Source organism: Ambystoma mexicanum, chromosome 3q, assembly GCF_040938575.1.
Source record: "Ambystoma mexicanum isolate Mex_15411 chromosome 3q, UKY_AmexF1_1, whole genome shotgun sequence".
Taxonomy (NCBI): domain Eukaryota; kingdom Metazoa; phylum Chordata; class Amphibia; order Caudata; family Ambystomatidae; genus Ambystoma; species Ambystoma mexicanum.
In genome coordinates this window covers 1,145,506,994-1,145,534,485 of record NC_090926.1, presented here as the reverse complement: position 1 = coordinate 1,145,534,485, position 27,492 = coordinate 1,145,506,994, and the positions used below count along the sequence as shown (strand labels likewise).

The 27,492-nt window shown below is 48.7% G+C and overlaps 1 protein-coding gene across 4 annotated transcripts in view; it reads left to right on the top strand.

The window, feature by feature from the left end:
- LOC138447689 (serine/threonine-protein kinase N1-like) overlaps positions 1 to 27,492 on the top strand; it is a 1,645,716-nt gene that overhangs the window by 1,028,077 nt on the left and 590,147 nt on the right. For all 4 annotated transcript variants that reach the window (XM_069603962.1, XM_069603960.1, XM_069603961.1 and 1 more), the window contains one exon: positions 6,513 to 6,656. In XM_069603962.1, the coding sequence (XP_069460063.1) occupies positions 6,513 to 6,656 (144 nt within the window). The remainder of the gene's footprint in view (positions 1 to 6,512; positions 6,657 to 27,492) is intronic.

Sequence of the window (27,492 nt, the reverse complement as noted above, 5' to 3'; positions counted from 1 at the left end):
AAAGAGGCCAATGCAGGGCTACCAGAGGTGGACGACAGGGTACCCGTGGTGCCAAGGCCGCTCGGGCAGTTGCTTCTTTGACCTCAGGTAACGCTGCAGCCGCTACCACTCAGTCATGAGGCCATGTCCCATGGTTCGCCGGTTGGGGGAAGGCTGGCGCAGCATCTTGTAGAGTGGCGTGCCATTACTTCAGATGTGTGGGTTCTGGAGATCATAACCCACGGCTACTGTCTTCCCTTTCGGCAGAGGCCTCACGACAATCCACCAGGGAACCTCTCTTTGAAGAGTCCGGATCCGCTCCTTGCGCAGGAAATTCAAGCCCTGCTGGAGAAAGGCGCCATAGAACTGGTGCCTGTAGCAGAGAGGAACAAGGGATGATACTCCCCTTATTTTTTGATTTCGAAAAAAGACGGGGGATTGAGACCCATCATGGACTTGCGCGTTTTGAACAAACTCCTCAGGAAGGACAAGTTCAAGATGGCTACTCTCTCTCAAGTCCTCTAGGCCCTTCAGCTTCAGGACTGGTTGGTGTCTCTCCACCTCAAGGATGCTTACTTCCATGTGCCGATCCATCCCAAGCACAAGAAGTACCTGAGGTTCGTGGTTGGCGACTCGCACTCTCAGTTTCGGGTTCTGCTGTTCGGATTGACCTCCGCCCCGAGGGTTTTCACCAAGCTCATGGTGGTGGTGGTGGCAGCGCATCTCGGGCAAGGGGGGGATTCATGTCTACCCCTACCTGGACGATTGGTTGATCAGGGCGCGCTCTCCCGAGCAGGTCTTGGATCATCTGTCAGTCACCTGCCACTCCCTTCACAGGCTGGGCTTCTCCATCAACTTAAAGAAGTCCCATTTGACACCAACACAGTACATCGGAATAGTGCTTGACACTTCCCTGAGGCAGTGTTTTCCTCCCCAGGTGAGGGCTCTTCACATTCAGCAGGTGGTGCACAAGTTTCAGCATGCCCAGACGCTCCCAGCGTTCGAGTTCTTGAGTTTGCTCGGCCTCATGGCATCCTGCATTCTTCTGGTTCCAGAGGCTCGTCTGCGAATGAGATCTTTGCAGTGGGCACTCGGTCGCCCAGGACCTTCTGTGGTGGGCCGTCGAAGGCAACTTGATGAAGGGGGCTCCGTTTTGGCTTCCCTGGCCTGAGGTGACGATCGTGACGGATGCATCCCTCACAGGATGGGGAGCTCATGCCAACGAGCTGACAGCGGTCGTTGGTCTCTGTCGGAGTCCAAACTCCATATCAATCTGTTGGAGCTGAGAGCCGTCAGGCTAGCCCTGAATGCTTTTCTGCCGACTGTGCGAGGAAAGAATGTCCTGATCCTGACGGACAACACAGTGGCCATGCACTACCTCAACAAAAAGGGGGGGGCAGGGTCACTTCCTCTGTGCAGGGAGGCGATGCAGCTCGAGTTCTGGGCCATCCAGCAGGAAGTTTCGATCTCGGCAGTTCATCTGGCCGGAGACGAAAACGTGACGGCGGACGCTCTGAGCAGGCAGAGCACGATCTCTCACGAGTGGGAGTTGGCTCAGGAGATTCTCCTGGAGATCTTCGCCCTTTGGGGGACCCCTCAAGTGGATCTCTTCGCCTCCAGTGTCGACTGGAAGTGCGAGAGGTTCTGCTCGCGGGAATTTCCTCCAAAAGGAGCCTTAGGAGACGCGTTTGTGGTGGAGTGGTTATTCCCACTGCTGTACGCGTTTCCTCCAGCCCCGTCATCCCGCAAGTGCTGCTGAGGTTACGGAAGTTCGGTTCCCGGATGATCCTCATTGCTCCGGCGTGGGCTCGGAGGACGTGGTACCCAGACCTTCTCGACTTGTTCATCAGCCCTCCACGTTGTCTTCCCTACCGAGACGATCTGCTCTCAGGGGGGGGGGGGTCAGGTTCTCCATCCAGAGGTCAGATCCCTCAACCTTCACGCTTGGCTTCTGAAAGGTTGAGGTATAAGGATTGGGACCTCCCTGAAGACGTGATGGAGGTGTTGCTCTCGGCCCGACGGCCAGCAACAAAGTCTCTGTACCGTTGCCATTGGCGTAAGTTCTGCGACTGGTGCAGAGTTCAGAATGTGGATCCTTTTGCATGTGACATCCCCATGGTTCTGTCCTTTTTACTTTCTTTGGCCCACATGGGCTTGCCAGTGGGTACCATTAAAGGTTACCTGGCGGCGCTGTCCATCTTTAAGCGCTCATCTGAAGAGTGTTCCTACTTTAAAATCCCTTTAATTTCACAGTTTCTGAAAGGGCTCATTAATGTGTTCCCTCCGTCACCTTTCCTGGTGCCCGGTTGGGATTTGAACCTTGTTCTCCGGTTTCTAACGTCTGCTCCCTTTGAGCCTTTGCACTCTTGTCCTTTGAGACTGTTGACTCTTAAAACTGTATTTTTAGTTGCGGTCACTTCCGCTCGCAGAGTGAGTGAGTTACAGGCACTTTCAGTTAAGCCTCTCCATTGTTTTCCATAAGGACAGGGTTGTCCTTGGAGTCCGTCCTTCTTTTCTTCCGAAGGTAGTGACGGATTTTAATTTGGCCCAGAAGGTTGTTCTTCATGCATTCTATCATCCTCCGCATCCTGGTAAGGAAGAGGAGAGGCTCCATAGGCTTGATCCTAGGAGAGCTTTAAGCTTTTATGTTTCACGCATGTCCCGGGTCAGAGTGGACGATCAAGTCTTTATTGGTTACGCTGGAAAGCGTTTGGGACAATCTGTGACGAAACAGACTTTGTCTCGCTGGATTATTTTGGCCATCTCGGAGTGTTACCGCTTGGCGGGTAAGGACCCCAGGTGCCTGCTAGAATGGGCTTGCGGGCCCATTCTACCAGGGGTATGGCTGCATCTACTGCCCTGCAGAGGGGTGTTCCTATTCGCAACATCTGTGATGCAGCCACCTGGGCTTCAGTACATACATTTGTACGTCACTATTCCCTCGATTCCATCCGAGGACAGGATCTGGCCTTTGGCAAGGCGGTCCTTTGCTCTGCTATTTGATTGGCAATTCTAAATTTTAATTCTAAATTCTTTCCCTCCTCCTTGCTCTGGGAGTCTGTCATAGATATGGAATACGTCGGAGGACCCAATCCCCTCGAAGAACAAGTTACTTTCTTACCTGGTAACGTTCTTTCGATGGGATGGTCCAACGACGTATTCCATATCGCTCCCTCCCTACCTTCCCCGCTGCAGAATTTCTTATGCGATTGCAGCTTACGTCCCGCAAGGCTTTGTGTCTGACTGGCAGTAGACTAATGTCACACGTTCTGGGGGAAAAAACTACAACTGAGGCTATGGGCGTCATGCGTCCTACTTACATCGGATGACGTCGGACGTCAGAGGAGGTCCTCGACGCAGGACGCAGACGCCGAAAAAAGTTTCCGAAGCAGCACAGCTGTGGTGATTACCTGTCATAGATATGGAATATGTCGTCGGACCATCCCATCGAAAGAACGTTACCAGGTAAGAAAGTAACTTGTTTCTTCCATGTAAACATGCCCATCTAATTTGTAGGAACCTTTCCAGAGAGCAATCCTCTGCCAAGGCAGTGAGTGTATTCTTTACTGTGGAGACCTATCTCAGGCTGATAGCTCCCTCCAGGGACATAAGGTGCAATAGTGCCTCACAATATTTTCCCAAACATTCAGTGCTCCATAACCTAATACAGTATAAAACTGTTTTCAGGGCCACTATCCCCCGTAGTGGTGTTCTGTTGTTTCCATGATACCGGTTTTATCACATCTCCAAATCTTTGCGCAAATACCGGGACGGCCTGTTTTCTATATACATCTAAGGCTGGGGATATGACACCCCACCTTGCTTGCTAAAAAAAACAACTTGGTTGTCCCACTATATTTTCCTAGGGTAATATTTACTTTTGTAATTTGGGCAGACCAATCCCTGTCCTCTTGGAATCTGACCGCCAGGTAGTGCATGTTTTACCTGTTCTAAGACAATTTTGGGTCTTATCAATGTTCAATTTGAGAAATAGTTCTGCACATTTTATCTGAAAGACACTCGGTGATGCCTTGAATCATTGTGAAGAGGTGGAGAGGATGCATCATTGGCATAAAAAAGGGCCGGCTATTTTTCAGTACCCATCTTTGGGCAATTCAGGCACTCCTTCATTAATGTTTCGATCTCCTGTACGTCAATACTAAATTACAGGGGTGCCAATATGCACCCCTGCCTCACTCGGATATTGACGTCAAATGCAGATTTTACCTCTCCTCCCAGTCCAAACCGGACTACGGACTGGTTCTCAGAGTACAACATCTTTATTATTATAACCTGCTCTGGAGGAGCTTGTCAGGACAGTAATATTTGCCAAAGAATATTCCTAGACACAGCATCAAACACAGTTCTAAGGTCTAGAAAGACTACGTACAATATTCATTAGCACAGTGTGTTTCTGGATCATCAATGAAAGCATAAAGCAATGGTCAACTGTCCCCTTTTGTTTCCTGAACCTAGCTTGAAGGTCACTAATTATGTTATTAGAATATTTCCACTCTTGCAAGCACACTCTGGGGACGCATGAGCTGCTTTTTTAATAACGTGTGTTCTGTCGTTTGCATGATACCGGTTTTATCACAGCTCCAAATCCCTGCGCCATACATAGATACTGGGATGGCCTGGATCACCTGGCCGAAGATTTTGCCAGCACTTTCCAGCAATGAGATAGGGCAGTAATTGGCTGGAGAGTCCCTACCACTTTTGTTTTTATATATAGGGACCATTATTGCTTTTCACCACGAATCTGGCATTCTCCCGCAAAGTGCAACAGTATTAAAAATTCTACACAAGACGGGAGCCTAGATATCCTCCTCCTACCTTATATAGACCAATTGGGACAAGGTCTGGCCCGCTGACTTTCCACCCTTTTTGTGACATAAGGGCCTAAATTCCTGCTGCCCAATGCGTCTGGTCCCCACTTAACTCGGGTCAATGATCAATTTCCAAAAGTGGACAGAGTCCCTGTCTTCAAGGGCTTTTGAGAGGATTAGCCATCGATTTTCAGCATAATCTTTACTTGTTGCGAGGAGCCTTTTATACTCGGCGCTGGCTAGTCTAAGAATAGTTCTAGACACCTTTGGCCCCTCACCAAAACAGGCCTCTATTTTCCGTTTCGCTACTCTTGAGTCTTCATATCAACTATTTTGTGGTGCTTCCCTTTTCTTTGATTCCCGTTTTGGTGGAAATCTATAGGGGATCAGTTCTGGTTCATGCATTTGATTTCATGTACGATTTTCAGGGCAGTTCTCCCCTCTCCCCATATGGTTTCCAAATGTTCCCTTATTGGTTCATATATTGTCGTTTTAATTTATTGTCAGTGATGTTGGCCCACTTGAGTGCCTTATGTGTATGCACGGATATCGAAATTGTATGAAGATGTGATTTTAGCGTAGTCTCTACCCCTACGCCCATGTCCCTGGGATTCTTATTCTCAAGGGGTTTTGGTCACTTTCTGACCTCTCCAGGACCTCAAAGCTTCCTACCCTTGGCCAATCTTTGCCAGAATTTGGTATGTAATCTATTTTGGAGATACCATTATTACCTTTTACTGTATATTTCACTCCTGGTCCTTCGCATTGCTGGCCATTAAATGCCCTTAAAGGGCGGTTGGCACATTTTTGGGCTGATTCAATAGCTAATCGATGTACCTTTTTTTTGGGTAAGAGGCTGACTGAGTAGGTATGTCCCAGGCCAGATCTTGATCTTCTCTCAGCCCTTCCAGGCCCCTAATTGGCTCGAACTGGAGGTTGATGTCACCCGCAACTATTGTGTAATGCATGTGTACATTTTGGTTATGCCCAACGGAGGCCAATTCATGCAGTTTCTCTAGTGTCGCATCCCCCAATGGGCCAAAGCGCCTGTTGTAAATATTAGTGAGACTGATTCACTGCTACTCATTCAGATAAATAGGTGTTGTAAATTAGGTGAATATTTCTGACACTCTTTCACTTCCAGCCAAGATTAAAATCTATCCAGAACAAGAGCCCCTCACTTGGTCTACCCTTGGGCCCTTTAACAGCTGGGATTGCGAACATTTCATACCCCTGGTACTGGACTACATCTATTGCCCATGTTTCCTGGAGGACAACCCCTTGATGGCTTCTTATAAATGCATTCCTTTCGGGTTCGTCAATAACCCTACCCACCCCTGCTACATTGCATGATACAAGGCTATACCTCTGAAACGTAAGTGAGCTACTTGTATCCAACTACCCCTGTTGGTTAAGCTCATTGTCATTGTAAACATTTTGTTGCTGTAAAATATTTTCATAGCTTGCTTGACATTTTCTGTACAGGTTTCATATTTTAACTTATTGACGATCATTATGTATCCTCCTGATAACCTTCTTCCAAAAAGAATTTGCAATGTTTCTTGATGTCTTTTCTTAAATGAAAGATTAAGATTTGACTTTATGGAAAAATAAAAAGGTGTTCATAAAAATTATGCTAAATGGACTACCATGGCTTTAAACATTTCTTCTGAAATGTATCCCTTTTTCTCGATTTAATGTCAGGCTCGTGAGTTGGAGATTTCAGTCTACTGGCGTGACTACCGCTGTCTGTGTGCCTTAAAGTACCTCAAGCTGGAAGACTTTTTAGACAATCAGCGACATGAGATTCACCTCGACCTCGAACCACAAGGAACCCTTCTGTCTGAGGTACTGACCATGTTTTTGTTTTGGCATCACCTGCTTTCTGCAATGAAACGTGTTTGTATTAAAGACGAGCTTTTTGAAGAGTGCATTGTTTTCATATGACTGGAAAATTAGGGTTAATGGGTTAGTAAAAATGCTTGCCTCTTAGACTTTGTGATTTGGTGGCAGTCATCAGCGTGCACTTCAAAGTGACACTCAGAACATGGAATGCTATGGGTGCATGCTCAATAAAAGACAGTGCATATGAAATCGTGAGGGAAGTGGAGTGGCCCCGTTCCTTTGAATCATCAAGCAACATTCCTAGTCCCTGCAAGCGGTTGCTGTCTTAGACGTTCCATAGCAGCTGTTACTGTGTGATAATACATTGTGACACGGGCAGTGTGATCTAGTGGGAAATTTGGCGATCACATGATAGCCTGATGTATCTTAAAAGTATGGGTGGCTGCGGGGAGTAGTGAGTCACATTGAGTGAAGAACTTATGGACTGGTTTACACATTGAATCACTTCTGGGGGCACTGCTGCAACAGCGACTGTATTAATTAATTTTTCAGAGACATTGAACTCGGAGGTTGACCAGCATTCCCCAGCACATGGATATATAGCTTTTACATCTGCCTTTATACAGAACTCGCGTTGTTGGGAGACTAACAGACCTTTGCCTACATTCTCCTCTCCCTTTGCTTTCAATCCTTGATTCTTACCAAATCGTCCCTATTCCTAATCCCTCATCTCACATCTCTGGCTCCCACCTCAATATTTCCTTCTCTTCTGCGACACCAACTACCTCTGTTTCAGCATCTCCTATCTACTAATCAGATAATCGTCTTTCTTAGTCCTCCTCCCTCCAATCCTTTCTTCTCCTCCAACTTACTGTCGCAGGGACATCTGCTCTTTTAATACCCTTTTCTTCATCTACACTTGTTCTTCCCTCTTCGTGCTTTTACCTCATTTTCGACTGACAGTGCTGCTTCCTCCCTTTCTTTGGTGGTCTTATCCTCTACTTTTGACCCTCTTTACCCTCTCTGCCTTTTCTCCTATTCACCCACCCTCCAACCCCCAATAATTGTAGAGGAACTAACTGTGCAGCAGCGAAAAAGCCTCCTAAACGTCTGCAACTCCCTTTTCTCTCTGTATGCAGAAAAAAGGAGGGGCAGAGATCATAGGGAAACCCTCTAGGAAAGAAAACCCTACTTGTTCGGTACAGTGGTCCTCGGAAACTGTAATCGTAACGTCTAGCATAGACCGATGTATGTATTCATCAATGCCTCCTTCGCCAACAACACCGTCCCACTCGCCCTTAAGGAAGCGTGGGTTCGATCACTATTAAAGAAACCTACCCTTCACCCGGACTCCCCTAACTAATACCGTCCAATCACCACCGTGTTGTTTCTGCTAAAAATTATGGACAGGGCTGCCTATCTACAGATTCAGTCGTATCTGGAAACCCACAACATACTAGGCAAAACACAATCTGGTTTCCGCCCTCGTCACGGCACTGAATCAGCCTTATTAGACCTTAAGAACCAACTACTGGTAGCCATGGACAAAGCAAATCATCACTCCTCCTACTTTTGGATCTCTCTGCTGCCTTTGACTTGGTTGACCACAAGATCTTGTGCAAACATTTCTGACAATGGCCACTTTTCAAGAGGGCACCACCTGGATCACCTCCTTCTTGGAGGGCCGAGCTATTAGGGTCTTTTCCGACCAAGCTTCTGCTTCTCCAACGCCTATTGAGTGCCGAGTACCAGAAGGATCTTGTACCTTCCACTTTTCAGAGACTTAGAAGAATTCGGCATAGCTTTTACAAATTCTTCTCCCCCTAAAAGGGAACTACTAGCAAGCTGACATATGCACGCATTCAGGCCTGGATGGCAGCCAATGGACTCTATTTAAATGGGGGGAAAAACTGAAATTTTGCTGGTAGGCCCCAAAGAAGCCCTAAAAGAAACTAGATGACAAGTACAAATCATTCAGTATCGAGAACACTACCATTACAGCCTCTACTTCAGTGAAAACCTTTGGGGTATATCTCGACTCCACCCTAACAATGGACAAGCAAGTCAGTGCCATCTCATCCGCCGCTGCCCTTAATACAAAAATCATAAATGCAGTAAAACCCCACCTATCGCCAAACAACCTACTTAACATCGCTAGAGCCACAATTGGTGCAAAGCTTGACTACTGTAACATCCTTCTCATAGGCAATTATGCTAATAACATTAACAGACTACAGATTGCACAAAACAGCGCCCTCAGAGCCGCCCTCAGCATCCATAAGAGAGAGCACATCTCCCAGGCAAGAAAGGATGCCCACTGGCTCCCAATCAAAGAACGCATAACATTCAAGGCCCTCACCATCACACACAAGTGCCTCGCTCAGACCGCCCCAGTCTACCCTAGTAGACAGAATACACCAGGCTCCAGCACACAGACCTAAACGTGACCAATACTCTCACTTGCTCTCTGTCCCAGCGTTCAACAGAGCCAAAGCTGGCGGCACCAGCTTTGAAGTACCAGCCCCAATAGCCTGTAACACGCTTCCTCTCCGACTAAGAAGCGAAGAATCTCTCACAGTGTTCAGAAAGCTGCTAAGAACAAAGTACTGTCTCCACACAGTCGACTGTAACCTCGGAACACCCTCTCAACATTGCCACTGAACATGTACTACTGTTTCACTGCCTATTAATTACCTGACCTAACTGTATTAAGTACCCTTCTGTAACAGCGCCAAAATGCCTCTGGGCCACTGGTCGCTTTATAAATTTAAAATAAATAAATGCCGTTCTCCGTGCAGCTTTCCTTGTAGTCTTTAGTGCGGGAATCCCAATGCGATCTATCTGTTCATCTCGTGCTAGATGGAAAAGAACTGACAGTGCTACAGAGGATCGCGGGTAGCTTGGGTGGATGAAGCGTTACTGGTGTTAGCATACCAAGTGATTCTATGGAAGGAGCTGTAAGCACGAGATAGACAGCAATGTCTTAGGCATGGCAGGAAAGTAGCTTGGTAAAAAGTAGCCAGTCTCGAATGCTGTTAATAAAGAGAAGAGTATGCAAACTTACAAAGCGTCTGAAATTAGGAGTAGCAGCACACTGGGGATTCCCTAGAGGCTGTATATGACTAGTTCTTATGCTGGAAGAATCAGGAAACAGGAAGGAGTCAGGAACACGGCTAATGATTGGACCTGCACACGTCTGCCATTTTAGGAAGGGTGCTATGAATATTTTGCCACCTGTACCACGAGTGCTGATGAAACTAGGGTGCAACAGTCTTGTTGCAAACCTCATGCTTTCCATCTTTATTTAAACATGCCAGCCATTCTCCCTATCCTCAGAAAACCTTCTCTTGTTCTCTAATAGTGGTTCTTTCATTGAGTCACATGCTCTTGAATATTCCCCATCGTCGGGCTGGGAATCCTTAGTAACATTAAAGCAGATTACCTTTATATTTCTAACCCATTTGTCACTTTAATGCTCTATTAGTTATTTTTGGGTCTGCTTAGCTCTTCCCCTGGTGTCCATATTCAATTTTCTTTTGACGCACGTTCAGTGTTGGGAAATCTCTTTAGATATGAAACGATGGTCTGTTTTATTAGTTCTTTCCATGATATCATCTGGTTTGGTGATGTGTTGGTTTAGCCGGCTGGTGGCAACGTCCACCCCAGTCACAAGGAAGAAAAGCCTGTTTAAGGCCTGCTTGACATGTCATCCTTAGGAACCTGTACATAGAGGATCTCCATGAACACTATCTCTACTCTCTGTATCCGGACCACGACTTGTACGATCTGTCAGTCGTTTTAATTCAAAACCAGCGAGGACCGACACTGGAGGTTAACGGCCTGGTTGGATAAAGGTGCCGGGGATTCTGACTCTGATTCTGTCCGTAGTTATGCCTCTGTCAGACACAGCATACAGCTAGAGCTCACTCGCTCATTAAAGAGGTTGAGGTCCCATGGAGACATGAATCTCGGGCTGCCACCTCGTCGACCATGTTATTGACGTCTTTGTCTTAACCAACGGTTGCGTTGACCACTACAGCGCCAAGACTGTCTTTGTCGGCAGTTTACTCATCCAAGCACTCTTCGGAGACGCAACACTCATCGACGATTACAATTCCTCAGTCTACGCCATCCTCGTTGACGGCTCATGGTTGGTCCAAGTCCTCTTCGACGAGACCATCAGTCATCCTGTCGACAACCTTCAACCTTGATGATAAAATCCATTACCTTGTTGATGACCAAATCATCGTCTATATATAAACACACTACGCCAACTACCTCATTGTCATCTAGACCTATCTCAACCCCAAGCAGGTCGTCTTCGTCCATGATGCCTGCTCATAGGCGCTTGGTTTCCTCTTTTCCAAAGGGACTTGCGGTGGACGGGGATGTCCTGTCAGCTTTGTCTTGCCCCCTAGGTCTACTCATGCTCAGCCACTGTTTTCACTCACTCCATATGCACTGCCTGCAGTCCCCTGTCTGACCATAACCCCTCCTGAACAACACAGCAGGGTGCTGAATCTGACATGGAGGCACCAGAGGAAGTGTTCTCGGACGAGGAAGATGCTGTGCCTTCCCTTCCAGACATGCCGCCACCAGCTCTGCTATAGCCAGTACCTAGCAAACCTGCTCCAGTTTCACCTGTCCAGTGGGCATGCTTTCCGGCCGCCCTCCCTCACCTTCATGCTCCCATAGGTCCTGCGCCCTCGGGATCAAGGGAGGGGTCTATGGACATCCTGTCCAGTCTACAGACACTGCTTTCAGCAACGGCTCCCAGCTCCACCGTTGCTTTACCCAGCACATATCTGTGTTTTTTTTTTGCAAAGGGGGGTTGGCTCCTCCACCCTCTGGAACCCCTGCAGGGACTCCACATTTGCCACCAGTCACCCTAATGCAGAACAAGGTCCCATATTCTGCCCCGAAATGCCTACGCACGCAACCATGCCCAGTCTCTGTTGTCTCAGCTGGTGCTGTAAGCGCTCAGCCAATCCTTCGTCCCCATGTATGGTACCTCCAGACAAGGAAGGCAAACAACTGGACACTTTGGCAAGAGTCATCTCTACAGCCTCTACCACCAACAAAGTGGCTAATTCACTAGCAATCCTCACCCGCTATAACAGTGAGCTGTGCTTCAAGCTGGAGCTGATCCTTGATTTTCTTCCCGGAAAAAATAAATGGAGTGCGGGGGGAGGGAGTGGCATCTGATCATGCCATCTCTATTGCTATCAATATTGTGGATACAGAATTCCGTCAGATGGCAACGGTGCAGTGTTACAATGTCAAGGTTGGCTTAAAGCTACCAACTTCTGGCCGAAAGTTCAGTCCAAAGTTGCTGTTAAGCAGTTTGATGGCATTGATCTGTTTGGGAAGAATGTGGATGAAACCCTACAGGCCATCAAAGCCCACACTGAAACAGCTTGTTCATTGGGTTCTCTGCAACAGCGTTGCCAGTACTTTTGATCAGGGAAATCAAGGTTTTCAAGGAATTCTAGATCCTCCTACCGTCCGCACACGTCCAGCATGGTCTCTCACAAAAGGGTTTTAAGATCGCAGTCTTATCGAGGAAACCAGTGTCGATATGTAATGTCCTCCAGAGGTCAAACGCCAAAGCAAGCCTGACCAAGTTCTGGTCCCGACCACCCACTTCGATGCCCCAGTGGAGCATGGGGGGGCGGCTTGCCAATTAGTCGATCAGTGGAAATACATCACCACTGACTAATGGGTGTTATCCATCGTTAAACAGGGCCATACCCTGGAGTTCATTGGGCCCCTAACCTCCATTCTTCCCATCCCCAAAGTCTTAGTTACTTACCTGTAACTGTATTTCAAAGGGATTGTGTCCTCCGGCGTATTCCTTATCTTTGATAATACGTTTCCAGCTTGCTGGCCTCGGAAGTTTTTTCTGTCGAGGGCGCTGCGCGTCGACGTCCGCCGAGTCGATGTCCCTCGACGGCCACTGTATCGGCACCGACGTCACCATGCCCATAAATAGCCATGCGCTGCGTCCGTTGCTCAGTTCCGTTTTTCTGTGCCTCGTGGGGCCTCGGATTGTCATTGCTCAGTCCAGTCAGGTTTACTATCTATTTCGACTCCAATATTCCTTATCGTTCTCGATGGCTTCTTCATCAGAACCGACGACGCCGCGATCCGGCTTCAAGAAATTTCGAGACTGCGGTAAAAAAAAGTCAATAACGGATCCACACAGGGTCTGTTTATGGTGCTTGGGGTCTGAGCACCATTGTTCGGAGTGTGAGGACTGCATGTCCATGACGGCGAAAGCCCTCAAGGTGCGAAAGGGGAAGCTCGAGAGAGGTAAGTCAGCCAAATCCTCCTCGAAGGTTTCGTTGGCTGAGTCGAGGCATTCGTCTCCTCGCTGTCGAAAACACTCCCATTCTAGATCTCGAAGCAGCTCACACCATTCGTCGAGATCTAGACACTCAAAAAAGAGACGTTGAAGGTCCCATTCCTCGTCGTCTTCTGTGTCCCCAGAAAGAGTTTCCTGTCCCACCAAACACAGTTCTCAAGCTGAGTGGGAGGAATTCAGAAAGAAAATGTTAAGCGTCTTCGAGAACGTGGCCTCGACCCCCTCGAAGACAGCTGAGGGTGATACCCCGGGTGAAAAACCCAAAAAATCAAAACGCTGCCAGTCGCAGCACCCGGCGAAACATTCCACCCGAGAGCGCCATGAGCCATCGGGTAAGAAGGCACTGTCTTCGACGCCGTCGTCGAAGGTTCCTTCGACGCACGGATCGGCTCCATCGACGCCATTGTCGAAAGGTTCCTTTCGACTCGATGTCGACTCGACGCCATCGTCGACGCCGATGAAATAGGACCAAGGCTCCACAGCCAATGGTGATTTCAAGGGCCTCCGGCACGACGCCGAGACCGTCGTCGATGCCCTCGAGTAGGATCCCGATCCTCTCGAGTTCTTCGAGAACCCTTCCAGTTTTTTCGACGCCGATTTCGGCGCCTTCGAAGCCTGTTACATCGGCGCCGACGACATCGACATTCTCTCGTCCAGTAACGACGTGTTTGGCTCCTTCGGCCCTAGAGATGGGCTTTACTCCATTTCAGAGATCAGAATACCCTGGTCTTTCTTCAATTTATGAAGAAGGGGAAGACTCTGACCAGGAAACATTTGGTTTACAGAGAACCACACTGCCTACTGCAGAGGATTTCACCTCTGAAGAAAGAAGGCTGAAGGAACTACAGGAGTTACTTCATGAGGCAAGTGGACTGGACACTTCCCCAGAAGTGGAATTTGTAAAGCCAGACCCAGGGGAACATGCCGAAACACCATATAGAACCCTGATGGCAAGAATAATTGAGTTTATGGGTTGGTCTGCGCCTTCACCTGTTTTCCAACAGGATGATCTAACAGATATATTGGACAAAGGCCCACAGGAGGACCCGGTGGTCCTCTTCCATGCAGCCCTACAAAGAAAATTGCATCTAATTGGGAAACTCCCGAAGTTATCCCAGCAGTCAATAAAAGATTGTCGACAAAGTATAGGGTAGCGGCTGCTGACCCTGAATACCTGTCAAAACACCCGACCCCAGAGAGCCTGGTGGTTCAAGTGGCAACTTCATCCAGCAGTAGGACTGCTTACCCTACTGTCCCACAGGATAGGGATGACAAGAGGTATGACTCTATGGCAAAGAAGGTCTTCTCTGCCTGTAGTATGGCGTTGAAGTCCATCAACGCCACCTGTACGCTCGCCAGGTTAGGTCACACACTATGGGAGTGTGCTTCATCAGCGGCTGACTGCATACCCGAAGGAGAAGAAAAGGAAACCTTCCTTAACATTATTAAAGATGGCAAAGATGCCATGTGCGAGTCACTTCAAACTGGCATTGATTCCGCTGACAGTATCAGCAGGGCCATGGCGGCAAGTACAACAATCTGCAGGCATGCGTGGTTGTGAAAGTCTGGCTTTGCTCCAGATGTACAAGCCAGACTTTTGGATATGCCCTTTGACGGCTCTTCATTATTCTGAAAAAAGGCTGATGACAGTCTGGAAAAGCTGCAGACATCTAAAGCAGCAGCAAAATCTTTAGGAGCTGCTATCCGCCAAACTCCTTTTTGCCCCTCAGGAACCTCTGGGAGAGGAAAGTCCTTTCGCTATTATTTTGCATTTCGGGAAAGGCAGAGGACAGCCGGCTCAAAGAGGCCAAAGGAGATCCACCCGAGGTGGACGGGTCAAAGGTACGAAGGCCGCAGCAGCAGCAGGTGCCTCTTTACCCTCGGCACCTGCATCAGCTGCCCCCAAACCACTCTGAGGTCTTTCCACACAAGACTCCCGTAGGGGGTAGGTTAACTCACCATCTGACGGAATGGCAGTCTATAACGTCAGATGCTTGGGCATTGGAGACAGTTGCCCAGGGTTACTGCCTGCCCTTTCTACACATCCATCAGAGTCATCCAGCGGGCAACAGCTCTCTAAAAGTTCCAGATCCGCTCCTCTTGCAGGAAATTATAGACCTGCTAGAGAAAGGTGCCATAGAACCGGTACCTGTAGCGGACAGGAACAAGGGCTGGTACTCCCCCCTACTTTCTGATACCAAAGCAGGACGGAGGACTGAGACCCATCCTGGACTTACGAGAATTGAACAAGTTCCTCAGGAAGGACAAGTTCAAGATGATAACTCTCTCTCAGATACTTCAGGCCCTCCAGCTCCAGGACTGGCTGGTATCCCTGGACCTTCATGATGCTTATTTCCATGTGCCAATCCATCCCAAACGCAGGAAATACCTGAGGTTCGCAATTGGCGAAGCTCATTATCAATTTCGAGTTCTGCCATTTGGGCTGACCTCCGCCCCAAGGGTCTTCACCAAGCTAATGTCGGTAGTGGCTGCGAGTCTAAGGAGGGAAGGGATCCACGTCCATCCCTACCCAGACGATTGGATGATCAGGGCCGTATCTTCGGACCAGGCCCAGACCCAGCTAGATTATGTCTGCCTCTTCCTTCACAGACTGGGCTTCTCCCTCAATTTAAAGAAGTCACAGATGATACCATCTCAGAGACTCCAGTTCATTGGAGCGGTCCTGGACACTTCCCTGGGAAAAGCCTCGCCACCAGAGGTGAGGGCTCAAGATATTCTACAGATGGTCACCACGTTTCAAAATGCCCAGCGTCTCCCAGCCTTCGACTTTTTGAGGTTTTTGAGAATGAGATCTCTTCAGTGGGCACTGAGAAGTCAGTGGTTACAATTCTCAGGGAGAATGAGACCTCCTCCGGATTCCGGACAAGGTAGCCCACAACCTTCAATGGTGGGCCTATCCAGAGAACATCTTGAAAGGAGAACTGTTTTGGCAACCATGGCCGGAGATGACAGTATTCATAGACGCCTCGCTCACAGGGTGGGGAGCCCATGCCAACGACTTGACCATGAGCGTTCGTTGGTCTCCATCGGAGTCCAGACTACATATCAACCTATTAGAGCTGAGAGCGATCAGACTAGCGCTGAAAGCTTTCCTGCCATCAGTACAGGGGAGAAATGTCCTGATAATGACGGACAACACGGTGGCCATGCACTACCTCAACAAAAGAGGAGGCGTAGGATCACTGCCACTGTGCAGAGAGGCAATGCAGCTCTGGTTTTGGGAAATTCGGGAAGGAATCTCTCTATCGGCAGTCCACCTAGCCGGAGAGAAGAATTTGACAGCGGACGCTCCGAGCAGGCAGAGCACAGTCTCCCATGAGTGGGAGCTAGCTCAGGAAGTCCTTCAAGAGATCTTCGCCCTTTGGGGAACCCCTCAGGTGGATCTGTTCGCCACAAGCACCAACAGGTAGTGCGATCTGTTCTGTTCAAGGGAATTTCCCCCGAGAGGAGCTCTAGGAGATGCGTTCGTAGTGGACTGGGAGTTTCCACTCCTTTACGCGTTCCCACCAGTCCCTGTTATTCCTCAAATGATCAGGAGGTTGAGAAGATTCCGGAAAACCATGATCCTAATTGCCCCGGTTTGGGCCAGGAGAACGTGGTACCCGGACCTTATAGATATGTCCATCTGCCCTCCAATCCGTCTTCCACTCAAAGAGAATCTTCTCTCGCAGAAACGTCATCAGGTTCTCCATCCAGACACCAGAACCCTCAACCTTCATGCTTGGCTTCTGAAAGGTTGAGGTACAAGGATTGGGATCTCCCTGATGACGTCATGGAGGTGTTGCTTTCGGCCAGAAGACCAGCAACAAAGTCTTTATACCGCTGCCGTTGGAACAAGTTTTGCAGCTGGTGTAGGGAAGAGAATATCGACCCTTTTTCATGTGGTACACCAACAGTGTTATCGTTTCTACTCTACTTGACAAACTCAGGCCTTCAAGTTGGCACTGTAAAAGGCTATCTCGCAGCGCTTTCTATCTTCAAGCGCACTGCGGAGGAACCATCGGATTTCAAAATTCCTCTAGTGGTACAATTTCTTAAGGGTCTAACTAATGTTTACCCTCCAAAACCATTCCACGTTCCATTATGGGACTTAAATTTAGTCTTAAACTTCTTAATGGGCACTCCATTCGAACCTCTTCACTCTTGTGCATTGAGATTTCTCACGCTTAAAACTGTCCTACTGGTAGCACTAACATCTGCTAGGAGGGTGAGTGAGCTACAAGCTCTCTCCTGTAAACCCCCACATACAATCTTCTACAAGGACAAGGTTGTCCTACAGGTGAAGCCTAATTTCCTCCCAAAGGTGGTATCTGAATTCCATATTACTCAGAAAATGACCTTGCCTTCATTCTACCCTCCTCCCCATCCGGGGAAAGAGGAGGAAAGGCTACACAGGCTGGACCCTAGGCGAGCTCTCAGCTTTTACATCAGCAGAATGGCTAGGATCAGGCAAGCAGACCAACTGTAGGATACTCAGGTCACAAGTTGGGACTACCCATAACACAACAAACCATCTCCAGGTGGATTATTTTGGCCATCCTGCAATGTTATAGACTAGCATCGAAAGAGCCACACCAAAATCTCAGGACTCATTCAACCAGGGGTATCGCAGCCTCTTCGGCTCTCTAGAGAGGGGTACCGGTCCGGGACATATGTGCGGCTGCCACATGGTCGTCCACAAATACATTCACAATTTTACAATCTGGATTCCTCCACTGCTCAACAGACCAGATTTGGCAAGGCCGTATTACATTCGGTCCATCTCTAAAGGGATATATAACACTATCACTCCCTCCTCCAATTACATACCACTGCTATGGGAGTCTATCAAAGATAAGGAATACGTCGGAGGACACAATCCCTTCGAAGAACAAGTTACTTCTTACCTGGTAACGTTCTTTCGACAGGATGTTCCTTCGACGTATTCCTTATCGCCCCTCCCATCCATCCCCGCAGTGATAACTTTCCTTGTGGTTGCAGCTTTCGCTCCTTCAAGGTTACTAACTGATTCAGGCATGCCTTTTCTTATGCTACAAAACGGAACTGAGCAACGGACGCAGCGCGTGGCTATTTATGGGCATGGTGACGTCGGCGCTGATACAGTGGCCGTCGAGGGACATCGACTCGACGGACGTCGACGTGCAGCGCCCTCTACAGAAAAAATGTCCGAGGCCAGCAAGCTGGAAACGTAGTATCAAAGATAAGGAATACGTCGGAGGAACATCCCGTCGAAAGAACGTTACCAGGTAAGAAGTAACTTGTTCTTCTCCAGCATTGGTATCTTTCATAGATTCAGATGCTTGAATATTTCCCGTCGTCAGACTGGGAATCCTCTGTGATAAAAATAATTTAAAATGTTTTTAATATACACACATTGCTACATAGCAATGCATGTACATAGCCCATTATGGCCTATGAGACATTCTATTGTGTAGTCCCTCCACCTCACTTTGGTCCTTTATGGCCCCAACCAATGAGGTGGCCGGGTTTAAGCTCCACCCCCGGCAGCCATTTTCAGATTTTGAACCGTAGAGACTACAGTATCATGGATGCTGAGCGTAGGAGCAGCCTCTCAGGGGAGGCGGGTGGACGCATGTGAACCAATAGTGGAGAAATACAGTTACAGGTATGGAACTAAGACTTCTTCAGCATTGGATCTTTCATATATTCAGATGCTTGAATAGAATACCAAGCAGTTAAAACATGCCACCATCATATACATATATGCATGAATACAGAAAAAAAATATTTCTGATCAAACCTTTACCATGCAGCAACACAATGATTACATACTCCGGGAAAGGTGGGAAAAGGAGGCTGGTCCTACCTTCTGCAAAGAGATGGTGGAGCACTGCCTGTCCAACTGCAGTTTCTTTGTTGATGTCTTCAGCCAGGCAGTAGTGTTTAGCGAACGTGTGCAGAGTGCTCCATGTGGCGGCTCTGCATCTGTCCTTCAGGGCCACCCCTGCGTGGAATGCTGATGACGCCGCTCTCCCTCTATTGGAGTGCGCCGACAGTGGTTTGGAAAGGGGGTCGCCTTTCGTCTGATGGCAGTGGGAGATGCAAGAGGAGACCCAGCGTGCCAGACCTTGTTTGGAAATATGCTGGCCCTTTGCATGGCCCGAGAAGGGGATGAACAGCCTATTTGAAGAATGGAACTCTAGTCCTTTGCAAATAAAACTTTAAAACTCTTGCTATGTCCAGAGAATGCAATGTTCGTTCTGCTTCTGAAGAATGATTCTGGAAGAAAGTTGGTAAGACAATGCGTTCTGCGAGCGTCATTTCCGATATCACCTTCAAAAGGAACTTAGGATGTGATCTTAAAATGACACGGTCCTTATGGAACAAGGTGAAGGGAGGTTCAGAAGATGAGGCTTGTAACTCACTGATCCTCCTGGCCGAAGTAATGGCAATTAAGAAAGCAATTTTCCATGACAAGAACTTTGTCGCACCTGTGGATGGGCTCGTAAGGAGACTCCATGAGGGCTGTTAGCACCATGTTCAAGCTCCAGGTTGGGACCGGCATGGGGGTGGGCGGGTATGTTTGCAGAAGTCCTTTAAGGAAGACCTTAACGGCCGGAAGGGCGAGTAAGGACTGCGTCTCCGCGGCCGTTGTGTATGCCGTAATGGCTGACAGGTGGACCTTGATTGAAGACAGCGAAAGACCTGCTTTGACTAAGTATAATAAGTAGGGAAGTACTTGATAAACCAAAGCTGTGAGAGGATCAATAGCATATGTCTCACACCACTTGGAAAAACAAGTCCATTTCCTAGTGTAAGTGTGCGTGTAAAAGTCGCCCTTGAGGCCCTGATTATATCCCAGCATTCTGCAGGCAGATTGAGATTCATCAGTTTGCGCTGTTCAGGAACCAGGCCTTGAGATACAGGCTCGCTGGATCGTGGTGGAGGACTTTGCGGTTCTACTGCGTCAATAGATACTGATGCACCTTGAGGCGAATCTGGGGCCATCGGGACAGTTGCCGTAGGGTCGAGTACCAGACCTGCCGTGCCCAGTCCGGTGCAATTAGGATCATAGAACATTTCTGCTCTCTCAGTCTGCGAAGTATCCTGGAGATGAGGGGAAAGGGAGGAAAGGCATATAGGAATTTCCCTGTCCAATCCACATCTCCTACTGACTGACTCTCTGGGTACTTGGAGGCAAACCTTTTGCATTTCTTGTTGGCTTTGTTGGCAAAAAGATCGAGATGTGGATGGCCCCATAAGGCGAAAACCCTTTGGGCTTCCTTCTTGTCCAGCTCTCATTTGTGAGAAGATGGGTAGTCCCTGATCAGCTTGTCCGCTAGGATATTATCCACTCCTGGAAGATGTTCCGCCTTGATTTGGACTCTTTGGTGCAGGGCCCATGCCCATAGTAGTTGAGCTTCTTGAGACAAGATCTCTGACTTCGTGCCTCCTTGCTTGTTTGTGTAGTGCATGGAGGTCGTGTTGTCTGTCTGTACCTGCCCTGCTACTACCGGAAGGAAAGCTTTCAGTGCCCACCGAATAGCCCCGAGTTCCAGCACGTTGATGTAGAGTTGCGACTCTTGGGGTGACCAGGAGCCCTTGGTTTGTAGGTCCGCAAGATGAGCGTGCCAACCCGAAAGAGACATGTCCGTCCTCAAGAGAAGGGTCGACGTTGGTGCCTGAAATGGCATTCCCTGTAAAAGGTTCAGCGGAGTGTTCCACCATCAAAGAGCCCTGTGCAGAGATGTAGGAATCTGGACAATGTCCTCCCACAAACAGAGAGCTTGTTTCCATTGGTGGTCCATTGCCTCCTGAATGGGCCTCATTCAAATCCTGCAATTTGGTATGAGGAATATACGTGAGGACATCATGCCCAGGAGGGACTTGTAAGAGCGCACCGATGTTGTTTCTCTCTTTAAGAAACATCTGTACTTCGAGGATGAACCTCGAAAGGGACGAAACGACCAGCGATCCTTGTCTTTCTCTTGTAAGGAGCTGATGGCAAGTGCCGTGTCCGTAGAAAATGCTAAGCGTCTTCGAGAAAGCGGCCTCGACCCCCTCGAAGAAAGCTGAGGGTGATACCCAAAAAATAGAAGCTCCGCGAGTCGTTGCACCCGGCGAAAGAGTGCACCCGAGAGCGCCACGGGCCATCGGGTAGGAAGGCACCATCTTCGACGCCGTCGTCGAAGATCCCTTCGACGCATGGATCAGCGCCATCGACACCGTTGTCAAAGGGTTCTTCAACACATCGGTCAATCGAATCGACGCCATCGTCGACCCCGATAAAAGAGAAAACCACGGCTACTTCAAAGCCAACGGTTATACCAAGAGCCTCCGGCACGACGCTGAAAATGTAGTCGACATCCTCGAGTAGGATCCCGATCCTCTCGAGTTCTTCGAGGCCTCTTTTGGTTTTCTCGACGCCTTTCTCAGCGCCTTCAAAGCCTTTCACATCGGTGTCGACGACATCGAGATTTTCTCGCCCAATAATGACGAGTTTGGCTCCTTCTGCCTTAGAAATGGGTTTTACACCATTTCTGAGGTCAGAGTACCCCAGATTATCTTCAATCTATGAAGAAGGCGAGGATTCTGACCAGAAAAGACCCTTCGGGCTGCACAGGACCACACCACCTGTTTCAGAGGATTGAGGAAAGAAGGTTGAAAGACCTACAGGAATTATTACATGAGGCAAGTGTTCTGGACACTTCCCCAGAAGTAGAATTTGTCAAACCAGACCAAGGGGAACATGCCGAAACCCCCTATAGAACCCTAATGGCAAGGATTATTGAATTCATGGGTTGGTCTGCACCTTCACCTGTTTTTCAACAGGATGACCTTACAGACATACTAGACAAAGGTCCACAGGAGGATCTTGTGGTCCCCTTCCATGCAGCCTTACAAAGGAAGATTTCATCAAATTTGGAAACCCCTGAGGTTATCGCTGCAGTCAATAAAAGATTGTCAGCCAAGTATAGGGTAGCTGCGGCTGACTCTGAATATTTATCAAAACACCCGACTCCGGGGATTCCAAGATGGCGGCCGAGCGGAGCGGACGTGCGTGAGCGTAGCTCCGTCCCCCGGCTCGGGCCGCAACATTAAGCACCTCACTTCGAGAGCCTACCGAGACACCCGAGAAGCGACTTCCCCCCACAGATAGGGAGGAAGGTGAAACAACCTCCCTCTGACAAGCCACGGAACGTGGGGAACACCAAAAGAGATTGAGCGCCGGCCCGGACCCGCCTCTCCCCCGCACGAAGCAAGGAATTGTCCCGCACCAAGGGGCACGACTCCCGCCGAAAGAACCAGCCCGGGCGGAACGAGGGGAACCAGCCGGGTCACAGCCAGACGGAGCGAAGCAAGCTCCCCAACTCCCCAACCGGCGCACCCCGCAAGCGCTAGATCAGCCCCAGATCCGACGCCGCACACAGCGACGGGAAGCACACCGATAAGGACGGGACCAGACAGCGAGACCCACCCCCACATCAGGAATCGAGCGAGCCCAGCGATGGAGCCCGCGGCGGCCGAGAGGCGGACGGCAGACCCTCGAGAGAGTCCCCGGAGCAACTAACGGATCAAAGGTACGAGGCGGGGGGAAGGCAGAGGGATAAGTGGGAAGGAGATATCCCCACAAAAGTCGTTGGCAACGAGGACCCCCCCCCCCATCCAGCGCAGAAAAAAAGAAAAACACGTCGAGGCAGGGGGAAGACGGGGAGACAAATCCTCGTGCAACACCCAAAGTTGGAGGGAGATAGGGAACCTCCACGGCAGACCCTCCCCCCCCCCCCGGCACAAGGCAGAAAAGCGGGTTAGCAAAAGACAGCAGAAACACAACGCAAACGCGAAAAGGGGAGACCATCAGGCAGGGTCCCGGCAAGTAACAAAAAACCGAGAAAGAAAAACGAAGCAGAGACCACGGGGAAACACGAGAAAGCAGATCTCCACAAGCATCCAACACAAACGAACAACCACTAAGGAGAACCCCGCTAAAGGAATCGCAGAAGCGAATCATAAGCCCCAGAAAACCCCACAGAAGAAACGACTCCACCGCCCACAGATCAAAAAAATCCAAGCGAAGAGGCCCAAACACATGTCAAAGCCCAGAACGAAGAGTGGATCACAAGCAACGGTGGCGGAAAAAGGCAAACCCAGACAAGACCAAGACCTGACCCAAATCTGGGGACTGGGACACTCGATACCCAAACGTCCAATCAAACAAAAACATAAAGGAGGCGACTCACCGGAACAGGTAGAAAACGCAGATATGGCCACGAGGGACGATATGAAATCCTGGTTCGAGGAATTTCAGGAACAGTTCATCACATCTACCCAGGCGCAATTTGACAACATGAAGGACGAAATGAAGCAAGCAGTACAGGAACTAAAAAAGGATATAGACAACCTCGGAGAGAGAACAGACAATCTGGAAAAGACGGTCCAGAACATGGATGAGGAGGCACTCCAACAAGCGGAAGCGCAAGACAGACTCGCCCGATTAGCGCAGGAACTAGAATCCCAATGCGAGGACTTGGAGAACAGGTCAAGAAGATCGAACATCAGAATTAAAAACATGCCGGAAACAATAGACGACAAAGACCTCCTAACGGCAGTACAACAAGTGTTCCAGGAAATCTTACAGGAGGGATCAGAGGAAGATATCCAAATAGACAGGATACACAGAGTATGGCCCCGCAGAACAAGCGAACCCGGATCCCGCCCAAGGGACGTACTTGTGGCCATGACAAGATACACACAGAAAGAACAAATTCTTAGGAAGGCCAGAACAATGGGGCAAATAAGAATGAACGGGAAAGAAATCCAGCTGTTCCAAGATCTAGCCCAATCAACGCTTAGAAAAAGAAGAGAAATGAGTCAAGTAACAAAAATCCTCTCAGAAAAACAAATACGATACAAATGGACATTTCCATTCGGCCTCCTCTTCACTTGGGAAGAAAGACAACACCGAGTAACGAATTGCGAAGACGGCCTTAAGATCCTGGGAGACCAGGAACCAGAGACCACAAACGATAGTGAACCCCGAAGGCAAAGGAGACAACCGAAGGGCTGGCAAACGGAGAAACGGAAAACGAGACTCCAATCACGCAAACCAGAAAAATGCTGAGACATCAGAACCCCTCTACACGAGAGAGAACCACCCGGAGGGGAAGGCAATATCTGCAAAAATAAGACAGCCAGAGCAGGAGGCGACCACAAGCGCGGCCGTGCCGGAGGACGGCCATGGAATCCACTCCACAAGCAGGGTTAGGACTCCCTGCAAACCGCTACCCCTGAGAAGTTAGAGGGCATGGAGCAAAGGCACAACGCCAGAGCAACCATAGGGCCCAGTGCCCTCCTCAGGGACAAAGTTGGGGGGGAAGGTGGGAGAGGGAGAAAATAGAAGGGAAAGTTCAAAGGGGAAGGGACCCCAAAACCGGTATCAATGAACGCAGTCGAGTCCCACGAGGTGGAAATAATACGAAACAACAAACCAACCAAAAAGAATGGGGCTGAAAATCCTAACGTACAATGTCAGAGGACTGAACTCACCAGTGAAACGAAAGAAAATAGAACATTTCCTACACAAAGAAAAATTCGACATAATCACCCTCCAAGAAACTCACATACAGAAAAAAAAGAGAGGACAGTTCAGGCTAAGAGGCTACAAGCTAATCCTACAATCAAACAATGAAGGAAAAAAGAAAGGAGTACTCCTGGCCTTTGCAAACCACTTGCAAGTAAGGATCAAAGAGACACTAACGGATAAGGAAGGCCAATATATATTCACGAAGGCCCAGATACATAACCGCATACTTACAATAGCCACCCTGTACGCGCCTAACACAGGCCAGGAAGGCTTCATCAAAGACACAATAAACAAACTAGAACCCTTCGCAGAGGGAGAGATAATCCTGACCGGAGACTTCAACCTGGCATGGAACCACATGGAAGATCGCTCGAACCCCAATGGCACCCAGCAAGGATCCCCCAAGAAGGCGCTGAAGAAGGCAATGCAAAACCTAGCTCTAGCAGACATCTGGAGAAGACTCAAAGGAACGACAGAAGGATATACCTACCACTCGCATGTACATAATACAAGCTCCAGGATAGATTATATCTGGACAACGGGGACACTAGTAGGGGAAATACAAGACATCGAAAAAGGCCATATCTCGCTCTCAGATCATGCTCCGTTGTGGATCTCACTCCCAAAATTTGCGAAAAGATCGAACCTATGGAGATGGACATTACCGGCTGAAGTGATACAAGACCCAGTAGCGAAAGAAACCATCAGAGAGAAAATAGAGGAATACTTCGAGGACACCACCACCCCGGAAGTCACCCCAAGCACGACATGGGAAGCCTTCAAAGCGGTGACGAGGGGACACATAATAGCTATAAAAGCACAAAAAGACAGGATCACACACGAATGGGAAGAAGAACTCGAAGCAAAATTGGAAGAAACAAGAGAAGAAATGTCTAAGAACCCCTCCAGAAAGATCAAAAGGGCTTACAGACACATACAGAGCCAAATAGACCTTATCAGAACTAAAAGAGCAGAAACACAGCTGTTATACACGAAACACTGGTATGCAATGAAATCCAATAAGGCGGACAAACTATTAGCAAGACAATTGAAAGGCAAAAGGCAGGAACAAACGGTGCAAACCATAAAAGACGAACAAGGAACAAAGAAAACACAAACAACAGACATTAAAGAAGTATTCCGAAACTACTATCAGAACCTATATTCCTCGCAACACCCGAACGAGCAAGAACAAGAGGCCTTCCTCAAGGACATCTCCCTGCCAACAATATCCCCGTCAGAGAAAGAAGCCCTGGATGCGCCAATAACGCCAAAAGAGGTGAGGAAGGCAATCAGAGACCTGCCAAAGAATAAAGCCCCGGGGCCGGACGGCTTCACCGCGGCATTTTACAAAACATACGCGGAAACCCTGATCCCACATCTGACCACCCTATTCAACACCTTCAGATTACAAAATAACATTACCCCATCGATGAACGAAGCAAAGATTCTGGTCTTTCATAAAAAGGGGAAAGACCCAGAGAGCCCAAGCTCCTACCGCCCGATAGCCCTAATCAATATAGATGCCAAACTCTATACAAAGACACTAGCGAATCGGCTGGCGCCGCTACTCCCCACACTAATCCACCAGGAACAAGCCGGTTTCATCCCCACCAGAAAAACACACGACAACATAAGAAGGATTATACATCTCATAGAGAAGGCAGGCATCATGAAACTTCCATCAGCAATAATATCGTTAGATGCAGAAAAAGCATTTGACCGAGTCGAATGGACGATGCTGATGGCAACCCTCAAGAAAATGGGAATGGGGAATGAATTCATAAACATGATCCGAGCCATCTACAACACACCGACCGCTAGGATCGCAGTCAATCAGGAGCTCTCAAACCCCATCAGAATAGGAAGGGGTACGAAGCAGGGATGCCCCCTGTCGCCCCTTCTCTATGCAATATTCCTCGAACCACTATTGGAAAAAATCAGAGTAACGCCAGAAGTCAAGGGAATAGAAATGGGAGGCCTAAATCATAAGAGAGCAGCTTACGCAGACGACATGATGATGACCATCACAGAACCCAGTACGACGCTCCCGCATCTTATCCAACTGATAGATGATTACGGAGAAATATCAGGCCTCAAAATAAACAAGCAGAAATCATCGGTAATGACGTTGGCCGGAGACAAAGTGGAGACACGCAAGATAACGGAAGATCTAGGTCTCCAAATGGCAGAGGAAGGAGTGAGATACCTAGGAGTAACCCTTACACCCACGATAAGAGACCTATACCCCGGGAACTACACGAAACTCCTGGAACAAGTCAAATCAGACCTGAGCAGATGGAACCCTCTGAAAGTATCCTGGTGGGGCACAATAACGGTCGTTAAGATGACGATTTTACCCAGACTGCTCTATTACTTCCAAGCACTCCCCATAAGAGTCCCAACATCATTTTTCAAGTCACTCACAAAACTAATCACTAAATACATATGGCAAAACAAGACACCAAGACTCTCACAACAAGCGCTTACCGCCCAAAAACTAGACGGAGGGATGGCGCTCCCACACTTCAGGAAATATTACGAAGCGGCCCAGCTGTGGGTGTTACACGAATGGATCACAGACACATCAGATAAATGGTGGATGGCTCAGGACAGGGCAGTGGCGAGATCCAACCTGCAACATCTATTATGGAAGAGACCCACACACAGGCATCAAAACATTGAGAGAAGCGAAATCCTGAGCACCACAATGGACATCTGGGACAGAGCCACCAAAAGAGAAACCCTCACGATAGACCCAGCTCCATTCATCCCAATGTTCGACAATCCAGACTTCCCCCCAGGGGTAGAAAAAGGCACATTCCAGAAATGGAGAAACGCAGAGTGCACGAAAGTGGGCGACATGTTTGAGGGAGGGCAGATTAGATCATTCACAGACTGCCAGGATA